Source organism: Petromyzon marinus, chromosome 30 (assembly GCF_048934315.1).
Source record: "Petromyzon marinus isolate PM22_M1 ecotype Great Lakes invasive population chromosome 30, UKy_Petmar_22M1.pri1.0, whole genome shotgun sequence".
Taxonomy (NCBI): Eukaryota; Metazoa; Chordata; class Hyperoartia; order Petromyzontiformes; family Petromyzontidae; genus Petromyzon; species Petromyzon marinus.
In genome coordinates, this window is record NC_133696.1 from 8,381,632 (window position 1) to 8,395,963 (window position 14,332).

Here is a 14,332-nt window from a genome sequence, read left to right on the forward strand (position 1 = left end):
CACCCGCCCACTCACTCACCCGCCCACTCACTCACCCACTCACTCGCCCACTTACTCACCCGCCCACTCACTCACCCGCCCACTCACTCACCCACTCACTCGCCCACCGAACATAGGCGGAGTCTAACTTCTATATTTGTAGGGCAGCAGGCGTTCGCTTTCCCCCCACATTAGGAATTGCGGGTGTATGCAATTTATTTATAATCTTAATTGTAATCTACTGAAAATACATGTATAAAGAAGTGCAGTTTGGGGAGGGGGGGGGGCAATGCCCCCCCCCCGCAGACTCCGCCCGTGCCGCCGACCCGCTCACTCGCTCGCTCACCAACTCACCCACCAACTCACCCACCAACTCACCCACCCACCACACAGAATGTCTCTGCTCCTTCACTCGCACTGTTCCACCCTGGAACTCCCTCCCATCATCACCGTTGTTTATTTTCTCCCAAGCCCTGATAATAAATAACTTTGCTCAATTAAAGAAACGTGTCACGCCCTTACAACTTTTAAGTGCGGTGGTTGCTGGCCGCTTGGCGTTGTCTCACCTCTGTTTGGGGATGGCGGGGGGGCTCACTGATTAAACAATTCAATTCCCAATCGTGCCACAAGGCGGCACTAGTGCCACAAAACAAAGATTTCCCGTGTAGCCTTATCAAACTATTAGGGCAAATGCTGTTTGCGAGCACCTATGAAAAATGGCACGGCATACGAGGCGGCGGGTGGCCAGCACCACGCCCGCCCGCATTTGTCTCCCCAGTGGCGATGCTTACCACATCGTGCCAGGTAAAATTATTTGAGGCTGAGTCGACCTCGGGTTGGCCCAGAACCGGTTCAGATAATCGTCACCGGTGTTGGCCATGATCGGGAATCGAACTCGGGTGGCCGAGTTCGTAGCGCAGTGTAGCGCAGTGTAGCGCTAACCGCTGCGCCACCGCTCCCTGTGAACACGAACTGTGAGTTCTGTGCGCCCAATCTGGCGTGAGGTTTAAGGCCCCCGGGTTCCACTCTCTATCCCTATTGCCACCTGGTTCAGCACAAACTCGAACCTACTAAAGTTTTTTTTTTTTAGACCTCAAAACCGCTTTATCTACACAAAACCTTTGGCTTTATTAGACAGCGCAAATTATTACACATTATGTACACGTGAGTCAATGCGAGAGATTTGTTTTTTTTTACATTAAATATCGAATATATAATCGTAAATCGACTAAAACGTTTTTGGGGGTCAATTTAAGGCCTCGGCAAAGTTGACTGCGACGCGTCCGTGGGGCACAGCCACCGAGCGAGATGGAGCCATGAAATTAAATTCTGCGGAGGCGCCGGGAAGATTTGTTGCGTCCCTGGATCGCGAGGGTTGTCGACAGCTCGGGGGGAAGGGAGGCCTTCGTCCAGCAGTGGAGCGATCACGGCAACGGCGTCACAGTGGCGAGATGTTAACTACCTCGCCAGGTATGCAGGAGGTTCGTGGGTTCAATCCCGACCCTGACGCATTTTCTCAAGGTTTCTCCGGGTTTTCCCTCCATATTTAGAAACATGAGTTTTGGAGCATTTGCCTGCTATACATTTCCACGCGATAAGCCACTTCGTGGGGCTGTCATTTGTGGCCAGGTCGCTTCTGATAAAGGGCTTTACCTGGTAAGATAAACATTGTTTTAGTTTAGTTTAACGGGTGAGGGTGAAGGCACGGGGCCCCGTTTCTCTTACCAGGTACCACAGGCTCGGCACGTCCCCAACCGGGCCTTTGAACCCTGCTGACCATGATGCATTCCCAGGCAAGAGATCCCGGCTAACGACTCTGCGAGCCTCACCCATTTGGGCCCCAATCAATCATCGTGACCGAAACGATAATCACGACGAATTATCATCAACAATGTTATCATTGTGCTTTTTTTGCCAGGCGACAATTTGTCTTTCACTAGCAAGTGCCGTTATCTGTCATGGTCCGGTTACCGAGACGGGCATCGGAGTGGTCTCCATGACTACGGAGACCAGGGGGAAGAGAAGACCGAAGAGCAGATGGTGGGAGAGCGTCAGGGAGGATCTAGGGGTCTCTATGTGAGCCTATTGGTCTCGGTGCGAGTCTATGGGTCTCTATGGACGTTTGTGTGTATGTCTCTGTGCGAGTCTTTGGGACACTTTGTGAGTCTATCACTGGGATGTTATGGGTGTCTGTGTGAGACAATGGGTGTCTGTATGAGTCTATTGGTCTCTGTGTGAATCTATGGGCCTCCGTGTGAATCTATGGGTCTCTGCCGTGAGTCTATGGGTCTCTGCCGTGAGTCTATGGGTCTCTGTATGAATATATAGGGTTTTGTGCGAGTCTGGATTTCTGTTTGAATATATTTACGGCTAGGTGATGGAAGGCTGTCAGTGCACATCTTTGAGGTCGTCTCTGTATCTTGTGTGTCAGCAGCTGAGGGAATCTGGTGGAGAGTCGAGAGTGCGTTGGCAGCAGGGAGGTGCCCTGCTTTGTGGCATCATCAGCTTGGGCCAAGATGACCTCTCAACCTTGGCTGGGTCTTAACACATTATTTTGTTGTATACACAACACATGTTAATTTTGTATCCACTGCTGGAATTAGATTCATATCCTACGTTATATGACCCTTGTGTGCATAGGCCTTGACCTTAAAGTAACAGTGTATCATTTACGTTGCAGATACGATTATTCTCAGCGCTTTAAGCTCAAGCGAGCGATGGGGTGGGAGCAAGGGTGGCCAGGAGATGACGGTGGAGTGACGGATTCTTGAATCCATCAGCGCGGAGCGTTCAGTGGAATCGCCTCTCGTGCAGGTGCCCAGTTTTTTTTCCGGAGTCTCCGTTTTCCGCACGCGAAGACATCAATTCTCGTTGCTCATGGAAATTGGCCAAAACCTTCCTGAAGAAGTCTCGAGACTCGGTGAAGGCTTCCCTTGATAACGAATGCGCACGCAGCATTATTGATGTTATTATAATCGTCATTACTTAGTCAGGCGGTGTAATCCAGCACTGTGGAGGCAGCGAGGGTTGATGGATCACACGAACGTTGCAAGACTCCCTTCCCCTGGGCGTCGATCGAGGTTTTCATGCCCTTGCTTTGTCAGAAAGCGGTACAGCGAAATGTGGACTCCACCTGTTCCATCTGATTGGGGTATAGTGTTTCCCCCTCGCACGTGCAGGTTTTCTCAGGGTGCCTCGGTTTCCACACATTTTTAAACACTCATATGTCGGCCGATAACACCTCGATATACAGAGGACCGGAGACCTTTGGCAATTGTTGATGGTGCCGGCTCCTCATTGCCTGGCTCCTACTGTCTTCCCGCTCGACCGTGGTTCCTCCTCGCATCTCCGAGTCGTTCTCTCTCTCTCTCCGAGAGCGAGTGAAGACCGCGGCGGCAGCACGTTACAAGTCGACATCATCATAACTCAAGATGTTCTTGCTGCGTGAACCGTAGGCCCATGCCAAATTGATAGCGCAACAAACAATATCCAGTGAAAACATTTAAAGTTGATTTTTTTTTCTTACCACTACACTGACCGACAACGCGCACTAAGGTATATTGCATGCATGTTGAACTTCTTTCGCACCATACATAGCCAACCGTGCTAATATTTTAAACCAGCATTCGGACTGATAATGTTTCTACGTTTTTGCAGAGCGAGCAATATTATCGTAAACACGGAACGAGTGCAGACATTGACGTTTAACAATCACTTCGAGCGAGCAGAATAGACCCATTCGTGGCAGCGATGAGTTTTCTAATAAAGCCGACCCTTACAACTCACGGGGTATGGGGGAGATCCGTATCCCTGTGTGCACCGCGTGGGGGTCTCGCGGTTTTCCCCGGCGACCGTGAGCACCGGACGCGGGATGCGGTAAAGCGCAGAGAGGCGGGCAAACGGACGAGAGGCTCACACAGCCAATCAGAGTCAAGCTCTGCCACGAACCCTAACCAAACAGCCACTCGAGCGAGAATTACCCCTAAGCAAACAGCCATTCAGCCGCCAGAGCTAGAATTACTCCTAACACTGCCAACTAGTGACTTGTTATGGAATTACTCCTAACCAAACATCCAACCAGCCACAAGTGCTAAAATTGTCGATAACCAAACAGCCAATCAGCCACGAGTGCTAGAATTACCCATAACCAAACAGCCAATCAGCCACTAGTGCTAGAATTACCCATAACCAAACAGCCAATCAGCCGTTAGTGCTAGAATTACTTATAACCAATCAGCTACGAGACCTAGAATTACCCATAACCGAACAGCCAATCAGCCACTAGAGCTACAATTACTCATAACCAAACAGCCAAGCAGCCACTAGTCCTAGAATTACCCATAACCAAACAGCCAATCAGGCACTAGACCTAGAATTACCCATAACAAAACAGCCAATCAGCCACTAGTGCTAGAATTAACCATAACCAAACAGCCAAGCAGCCACTAGTGAGAGTCCGAACTCCATTCTTAACCAACTTGACAACCGGCCACTGCTGACTCGAACCAACGAGCCATCCAACGGACGACGACGATGATGGCAACGACGAGAGTGATAACGCCGCGGCCTTGCGGAGTGACCTCGAGGCGGCCTCACGAGGTGGACTTCGTCGTCCGGCGAGGAGGGGGCAGCGGGCCACCCATCACATCCCCGCCGGTGTCACCTTCACCGTGATGCCGTGAGACGTCCTCCACTTCCCGTCCCCATCTCCTGCGGCGTCGACATCAACAACTCCGGGGTCCGCCCGTTCACCCCTCCCATCCCCGGATGCTCTGCCAATTCCACCGCCCTTCCCACCGCCGGTCCTCCCGGCTCCGACCTTCCCAGCTCCGGCACCGGGTTTCGCCGCGGGACAGACCTGGACGGAGGTCCTCGGGCACACAAGCATGGCTGACACGGGGCGCAGTCTGGAGATTACTTCTCCTCGTTTCCTCATCATCACTGGTGGCGCCTCGACCTTGAGTCCCTCCTGCTGCTGTTCCTGCTGCTGCTGCTGATGATATTGTTGATGTTGCTGAAGATCCTGTTGGTGCTCAGCGATGGACGCCCGAATGTGGCCAAGCCACTGCTGCTTGCTGAAGGAGTCGGAGGCCTGCAGGGTGTGGGACGGGCCGTGGGCCGGGTTCCGGAATCCCACCTTGAAGAAGTTCTTGGCTGTCACGTGAGGGGTGGTAGGAGTGGGGACAGGGAGAAAGTGGGAGAGGGTTGGGTGAGCGAGAGAAGGTTGGGTGAGGGTTGGGTGAGCGAGAGAAGGTTGGGTGAGGGTTGGGTGAGAGAGGGTTGGGTGGGGGTTGGGTGAGCGAGAGAAGGTTGGGTGAGGATTGGGTGAGCGAGAGAGGGTTGGGTGAGCGAGAGAAGGTTGGGTGAGGGTTGGGTGAGTGAGAGAGGGTTGGGTGAGGGTTGGGTGAGAGAGGGTTGGGTGAGGGTTGGGTGAGCGAGAGAAGGTTGGGTGAGGGTTGGGTGAGTGAGAGAGGGTTGGGTGAGGGTTGGGTGAGTGAGAGAGGGTTGGGTGAGGGTTGGGTGAAAGAGGGTTGAGTGAGGGTTGGGTGAGCGAGAGAGGGTTGGGTGAGGGTTGGGTGAGAGAGGGTTGGGTGAGGGTTGGGTGAGCGAGAGAGGGTTGGGTGTGGGTTGGGTGAGCGAGAGAGGGTTGGGTGAGGGTTGGGTGAGCGAGAGAGGGTTGGGTGAGGGTTGGGTGAGCGAGAGAAGGTTGGGTGAGGGTTGGGTGAAAGAGGGTTGAGTGAGGGTTGGGTGAGCGAGAGAGGGTTGGGTGAGGGTTGGGTGAGAGAGGGTTGGGTGAGGGTTGGGTGAGCGAGAGAAGGTTGGGTGAGGGTTGGGTGAGTGAGAGAGGGTTGGGTGAGGGTTGGGTGAGTGAGAGAGGGTTGGGTGAGGGTTGGGTGAAAGAGGGTTGAGTGAGGGTTGGGTGAGCGAGAGAGGGTTGGGTGAGAGAGGGTTGGGTGAGGGTTGGGTGAGCGAGAGAGGGTTGGGTGAGGGTTGGGTGAGCGAGAGAAGGTTGGGTGTGGGTTGGGTGAGCGAGAGAAGAGGTTAAGTGAGAGGATTCGACTAATGCGGCTTAGGTGAGAGAGAGAGGGGGGGGGGTGTTAGGAGCGGGTTACATTGAGTGGACTAAGTGCGGTTGTTCACACACAAAGTGCTGTTAGCGAGCACCTATGAAAGCTGGCACAGTGCACAAGTGGGTGATGTGGCCAGCTCAACACCCGTCCGCCTTTGTCTCCCCGGTGCTGATGTTTACACCACTCCGGGTAATAATGTGAGGCTGAGTCGACACGAAGCAAGGAGGCCCAGGACCGGGTCAACCACCCGTCACGATTATTATCACCATCACACTCTCACCATCACACTCTCACCATCACACCTACACTCTCACAATCACACTCTCACACCTACACTCTCACCATCACACTCTCACCATCACACTCTGACCATCACACTCTCACCATCACACTCTCACCATCACACTCACCACCACACTCTCACCATCACACTCTCACCATCACACTCTCACCATCACACCTACACTCTCACCATCACACTCTCACACCTACACTCTCACCATCACACTCTCACCACCACACTCTCACCACCACACTCTCACCATCACACTCTCACCATCACTCTCACCATCATACTCTCATCACCACACTCTCACCACCATCACACTCTCACCATCACCTTCACCATCACACTCTCACCACCACACTCTCACCACCACACTCTCACCACCACACTCTCACCACCACACTCTCACCATCACACTCTCACCATCAAACTCTCACCATCACACTCTCACCATCACACTCACCACCACACTCTCACCATCACACTCTCACCATCACACTCTCACCATCACACTCTCACCATCACACCTACACTCTCACCATCACACTCTCACACCTACACTCTCACCATCACACTCTCACCACCACACTCTCACCACCACACTCTCACCACCACACTCTCACCATCACACTCTCACCATCAAACTCTCACCATCACACTCTCACCATCACACTCACCACCACACTCTCACCATCACACTCTCACCACCACACTCTCACCATCACACTCTCACCATCACACTCTCACCATCACACCTACACTCTCACCATCACACTCTCACACCTACACTCTCACCATCACACTCTCACCACCACACTCTCACCACCACACTCTCACCATCACACTCTCACCATCATACTCTCATCACCACACTCTCACCACCATCACACTCTCACCATCACCCTCACCATCACACTCTCACCACCACACTCTCACCACCACACTTTCACCATCACACTCTCACCATCACACTCTCACCACCACACTCTCACCATCACACTCTCACCATCACACTCACCACCACACTCTCACCACCACACTCTCACCATCACACTCTCACCACCACACTCTCACCATCACACTCTCACACCTACACTCTCACCATCACACTCTCACCATCACACTCTCACCATCACACTCTCACCATCATACTCTCACCATCACACTCACCATCACACTCTCACCATCACACTCTCACCATCATACTCTCACCATCACACTCACCATCACACTCTCACCATCACACTCACCACCACACTCTCACCATCACACTCTCACCATCACACTCTCACCATCACACTCTCACCATCATACTCTCACCATCACACTCACCATCACACTCTCACCATCACACTCTCACCATCATACTCTCACCATCACACTCACCATCACACTCTCACCATCACACTCACCACCACACTCTCACCATCACACTCTCACACCTACACTCTCACCATCACACTCTCACCATCACACTCTCACCACCACACTCTCACCATCACACTCTCACCATCACACTCACCACCACACTCTCACCACCACACTCTCACCACCACACCCACAGCTCCCCCCCCCCCCTCGCCCCTCACCGGTCTCGCTGGCCCCGAAGGCCCCCCGGAATGAGCCCCCCGCCTTGACCTCGCCGTCGCGGAGGTCGTAGAGCTCGAGGTCGCACGCCGGGATGGGCCTGCCCGTGACGCGGTAGCGCGGGCCGCGGCCCCCCGCCGCGTGTGAGCCCGGGCGCGACACCACGAGCGCAGTGCCGAACACAAAGACGTGCACCTTCTGTGGGGGGCGGGGTGGCACGGAGGGGGGGGGGGGGTGAGCGGATAAGTCAGTGCCGGATTATCCTGGTAGCAGAAGTAGCTGCACGCGTAGTAGCTGCACGCATAGTACGTGTAGTAGCTACATGCGTAGTACGTGTAGTAGCTGCACGCGTAGTAGCTGCATGCGTATGTGTAGTAGCTACGTGTGTAGTAGCTGCGCGTGTAGTAGCTGCACGCGTAGTACGTGTGTAGTAGCTACATGTGTAGTAGCTACATGTGTAGTAGCTACATGTGTAGTAGCTACATGTGTAGTAGCTACATGTGTAGTAGCTACATGTGTAGTAGCTACATGTGTAGTAGCTACATGTGTAGTAGCTACATGTGTAGTAGCTACATGTGTAGTAGCTACATGTGTAGTAGCTACATGTGTAGTAGCTACATGTGTAGTAGCTACATGTGTAGTAGCTACTGCGGGTCCCGCACTGTCAAGGGCCCCGCGCTAAATGCTTTCAAGCTATCAATTCCGGTTCAGTGATTTTGCACTTGCTCTATTACTATAGTACTATACTGCCTTAGACTAGATTTGAAGCTTTCGTGACTGCAGGAATCCATACTCTTTGGTTCTTTCGGTAAAGTCACGTAGGTAGAAATAAAATAAAACAAATCACGACGTTTCGAACTTCCCACCTGATGAAGTTCGCTTGTGTTGCGATCGAAACGTCGTGATTTGTTAAATTTTATTTCTACCTACGTGACTTTACCGAAAGAACCAAAGAGTATGCCTTCAACTTTTATGAACGACTGGGTGTTTAAGGTTAGCGATTTGTTGTATTAATCTGGCTGTATAGCAAATGAAAAATTAAATTACTTTACTGTGCAAGTAAAAAAAATGCGTGTTTTAATATTTATGTCTTTTTTTTCATTTAGGGCCCCTTAATAACATCATGCTACAGGCCCGGCACTAGCTTAATCTGGCACTGGGATAAGTGTATGTATATTGACTTTCTTTCCACACCGTAAGCAGTTCTACAGAAATGAGTTTTCAATTGAGATCTAAAAGTGAATTAGTGTATGGGGGGAGGGGAGTGAGTGTATGGTGAGAGGGTGGTGAGTGTATGGGTGGGGTGGTAGTTTGAGTTGGTAAGTGAGTGGGTAAGTGAGTGAGTGGGTGAGTGAGTGGGTAAGTAAGTGAGTGGGTGAGTGGATAAGTGAGTGGGTAAGTGAGTGGATGAGTGAGTGAGTGATTAAGTAAGTGAGTGGGTGAGTGAGTGGGTAAGTAAGTGAGTGGGTGAGTGAGTGGATAAGTGAGTGGGTAAGTAAGTGAGTGGGTGTGTGAGTGGCTAAGGGAGTAAGTGAGTGGGTGAGTGAGTGGATGACTGGGTGGGTGTGTGAATGCATGGGTGAGTAAGTGGGCGAGTGAATAGTCAATACGATGATGACTCCAACAATGACGCTGCCGGCCACGACAGCAATAAATATGACATCCACGACGATTACGACAACGATGAATATCACTGGGTGATTATCAATTCATGGACAATGTTCATGATTTGTGCTGTGGACGACGACAATAATAAAGCCAACGACAGGACTACAACAGTGACGGCCGATCGACGACAAACCCTGCAAATGATGCTGCTGCTGATGATGCTGCTGATTATGATGACGATGCTGCTGATTATGATGACGATGCTGCTGCTGATGATGATGACGATGCTGCTGATGATGATGATGATGACGATGCTGATGATGATGACGATGCTGCTGCTGATGATGATGCTGCTGCTGATGATGACGATGCTGCTGTTGCTGATGACGATGATGATGCTGATGCTGATGACGACGATGCTGCTGCTGTTGCTGATAACGATGCTGATGACGATGCTGTTGCTGATGACGATGCTGATGACGATGCTGCTGCTGCTGATGATAATGATGACGACGATCCTGCTGTTGCTGATGACGATGCTGATGACGATGCTGCTGCTGATGATGATGACGATGCTGCTGTTGCTGATGACGATGCTGATGACGATGATGATGATGATGATGACGATGCTGCTGTTGCTGATGACGATGCTGATGACGATGCTGCTGCTGATGATGATGACGACGACGATGCTGCTGTTGCTGATGACGATGCTGATGACGATGCTGCTGCTGCTGATGATGATGATGACGACGATGCTGCTGCTGTTGCTGATGACGATGCTGCTGCTGCTGATGATGACGACGATGCTGCTGCTGTTACTGATGACGATGCTGATGACGATGCTGCTGCTGCTGATGATGATGATGACGACGACGACGACGATGCTGCTGCTGGCGAAGGGGCGAGTGCTCACGGTTCCGCGCAGGTTGCGTAGCTCGCCCTGACAGCGCAAGCTGCGGGTGGCGCCGAGCGCTCCCGGCTGCCGCTGCTCCCCCTCCCCGAGCTCCAGGCGCTCCAGGAAGAAGCGGCACTCGGCCTCGCCGGCCAGCGCGTCCATCTCCTCCAGCAGCGCCTGCGACTCCTCCAGCTGCGGACAGAGCGTGGCCGTCACCCGCCGGTGGCGATGACGATGTTGGTGGTGATGATTCCACATGGCCAAGATCGCGGTGATTCCTCTGCACTCTGGAGAGTGAGTGACAGGCCAGTGGTGATGATGGTGGTGGTGATGATGATGATGGTGTTGGTGGTGGTTATGATGATGATGGTGGTGGTGCTGATGATGATGATCATGGTGGAGGAGGTTGTGGTCGGGATAATAGAGATATGTCTGCTGCTGCAGCTCCACATGATGATACTTGTGGAGTGAATCACTTGGGAGACACCAGCCATCACAGGCACAGGGGGTAACTATATACTTGGTCAGGACAGCCGGCACACTGCCTGACCGACAACGCCGAGGAGGTGAAGACGAGGACGAAGACGTCGCACGACGGGTTCCATTCCAGACGACAGCCCCGACCCAGAGTCGGGGCCTCCCTTTTATCCCCCCCCCCCCAGCGTGGCCTGGTTCCGCCCTCGGCCACGCCCCCTTCTGGAACCTACCGGAAGGTTCTGGGATTCACCTCACGTGTCCCCTCCGTCACCTATGCCCTAGATCCCTTTCTCCGGCCCTGCTAGCAGACCGGGCTGCTGCACCCTCAGATCCCCCCTCTCTGCCAGCAACCAGCGCTACGCGCCCTAGTGACCCATGCCATATCACTACACACGTGTGTGTGTGTGTGAGTGGGTGAATTGTTGGGTGATGATTCTACACGATCGTACGCATGGTGAGGTCAGCTGGGATGATGATGATGATGAAGATGCCCATAGTGTTAGTGATGATGGTGGTGGTGCCGGTGGTGGCAAGAGTGATTTTGCTGCTGATGACGATGACGGTAAAGGTAACCCCCCCCCCCCCCTTGCTGTGGAGGAGTGATTATGGGTTGTTGTTGATGACGACGACGGCGGCGACGATGATGATGATGATGACGGCGACGATGCCGACCGCTCACCGCTCGCTGCAGGGGCGGCGTGTCGGGGTGCGCGGACCCCGTGTGGCGCAGGACCTCGCGCAGCAGCAGGGGGTACTTGACGAGGCGCGACCGCGGCTCGTCCAGGAAGCTGCTGAGGTCGAGGCGGCGCGAGAAGGGCGACTCGCGGCAGCGCTGCAGGAAGTCGCTCACCCTCTCCTCGTCGCGGCGCCGCCACTCGAGCAGAGCGCGCGCCTCCGCCTGGCTCGAGCAGTAGCCGCGGTACGCGGGGCGCAGCCGGGGAACCTAGCCCGGCACGACGACGGGCCACAGGCGAGCGGGAAGGCAGCGGCAGCCGCGCGATGAGTTGGCACCGACGATTGTCCCAAGCTCTGCGATCCCTTATATATGAAGGTGCTATCGGGCAATTAATGAGTGCTTATACGTGGGAGGAAACCGGAGCACCCGGAGAAGACGCACGCACGCGAGGGGGAAACACTCGATCCCATGCAGACGGAACGGGTGGAGTCCGCATTTTTGCGATGCCGCCTTAACGCGGGAAGAAAGTTTCACAACGTTCCCGTGATCCACCAACCCTCGGCTCGACAGTGCTGGGTTACAGGCGTGGGGGTGCTGATGCTCACCCAGTTGAGCAGGATCTGTCCCATTCGCTCCACGGATCCGTCGGGGCCCCTCGCCTCCTGCAGCCGCTCTACGAGCTCTGTGCTCGGCGATAAACACACAAAAGACAAAGATTCCCCCCGTATAGCCTCAACAGACTGTTGGGGCAAGTGGTGTTGGCGAGCACGCACGCGCACAACTAAGACAAAGACGCGCGCACACGTACACACTCACTCACACGCGCGCGCACACATCAGAGGTGACTCACAATGGCCCTCCTGCATAGTACAAAACGTTGCCTGTTGTTTCTGTTTCCGATGAAGGCCACGGTGTTATTGATAACTGTGTTGACTTTTTGTTGTTACAGTGAGGGAAAAAAGTATTTGATCCTCTGCTGATTTTGGACGTTTGCCCACTGACGAAGAAATGATCAGTCTATAATTTTAATGGTAGGTTTATTTGAACAGTGAAAGACAGAACAACAACAAAAAAATCCAGAAAAACGCATGTCAAAAATGTTATAAATTGATTTACATTTTAATGAGGGAAATAAGTATTTGACCCCCTCTCAATGAGAAAGATTTCTTTTTAGGAGCACACTCTTAAAGGGAGTGCTCCGAATCTCAGCTTGTTACCTGTATAAAAGACACCTGTCCACAGAAGCAATCAATCAATCAGATTCCAAACTCTCCACCATGGCCAAGACCAAAGAGCTCTCCAAGGATGTCAGGGACAAGATTGTAGACCTACACAAGGCTGGAATGGGCTACAAGACCATTGCCAAGCAGCTTGGTGAGAAGGTGGCAACAGTTGGTGCGATTATTTGCAAATGGAAGAAACACAAAAGAACTGTCAATCTCGCTCGGCCTGGGGCTCCATGCAAGATCTCACCTCGTGGAGTTGCAATGATCATGAGAACGGTGAGGAATCAGCCCAGAACTACACGGGAGGATCTTGTCAATGATCTCAAGGCAGCTGGGACCATAGTCACCAAGAAAACAATTGGTAACACACTACGCTGTGAAGGACTGAAATCCTGCAGCGCCCGCAAGGTCCCCCTGCTCAAGAAAGCACATATATATGCCCGTCTGAAGTTTGCCAATGAACATCTGAATGATTCAGAGGACAACTGGGTGAAAGTGTTGTGGTCAGATGAGACCAAAATGGAGCTCTTTGCATCAACTCAACTCGCCGTGTTTGGAGGAATGCTGCCTATGACCCCAAGAACACCATCCCCACCGTCAAACATGGAGGTGGAAACATTATGCTTTGGGGGTGTTTTTCTGCTAAGGGGACAGGACAACTTCACCGCATCAAAGGGACGATGGACGGGGCCATGGACTGTACCGTCAAATCTTGGGTGAGAACCTCCTTCCCTCAGCCAGGGCATTGAAAATGGGTCGTGGATGGGTATTCCAGCATGACAATGACCCAAAACACACGGCCAAGGCAACAAAAGAGTGGCTCAAGAAGAAGCACATTAAGGTCCTGGAGTGGCCTAGCCAGTCTCCAGACCTTAATCCCATAGAAAATATGTAGAGGGAGCTGAAGGTTCGAGTTGCCAAACGTCAAATTCGAAACCTTAATGACTTGGAGAAGATCTGCAAAGAGGAGTGGGACAAAATCCCTCCTGAGATGTGTGCAAACCTGGTGGCCAACTACAAGAAACGTCTGACCTCTGTGATTGCCAACAAGGGTTTTGCCACCAAGTACTAAGTCATTTTTTGCAGAGGGGTCAAATACTTATTTCCCTCATTAAAATGCAAATCATTTATAAAATTTGAACATGCGTTTTTTCTGGTTTTTGTTGTTGTTATTCTGTCTCTCATTGTTCAAATAAACTTACCATTAAAATCAGGGGCGGAGCCAGGGGGGGTGACAGGGGTGACATTCTGCGTATAAGTGTACGACACTCGGTCTGGCGGACTCCGTGCAACAGCATTGTCAGAGTGTGTCGCCAACCGATGGCGTCTAGTTCAACAGCCTGACTCTCTAATCATTCTTGAAATTAAAATTGATTGAATGTCACCCCGGCCTGAAATCCTGGCTCCGCCCCTGATTAAAATTATAGACTGATCATTTCTTTGTCAGTGGGCAAACGTACAAAATCAGCAGGGTATCAAATACTTTTTTCTCCTCACTGTATGTGTGCACCACTGCCACCGCAG

At 52.4% G+C, this 14,332-nt stretch overlaps 1 protein-coding gene across 1 annotated transcript in view; it reads right to left on the reverse strand.

Annotated features, from left to right (window-relative positions):
• Positions 1 to 1,082: 1,082 nt before the first annotated feature.
• The window catches only part of LOC116947547 (rho guanine nucleotide exchange factor 3-like), a 31,042-nt gene continuing 17,792 nt past the window's right edge, over positions 1,083 to 14,332 (reverse strand). The window contains exons 6-10 of the mRNA XM_032963415.2: positions 12,188 to 12,264; positions 11,586 to 11,849; positions 10,448 to 10,621; positions 7,926 to 8,121; positions 1,083 to 5,133 (exon numbers count right to left, since the gene is read on the reverse strand). Of these exons, the coding sequence (XP_032819306.2) occupies positions 4,622 to 5,133; positions 7,926 to 8,121; positions 10,448 to 10,621; positions 11,586 to 11,849; positions 12,188 to 12,264 (1,223 nt within the window). The 3' untranslated portion in view covers positions 1,083 to 4,621. The remainder of the gene's footprint in view (positions 5,134 to 7,925; positions 8,122 to 10,447; positions 10,622 to 11,585; positions 11,850 to 12,187; positions 12,265 to 14,332) is intronic.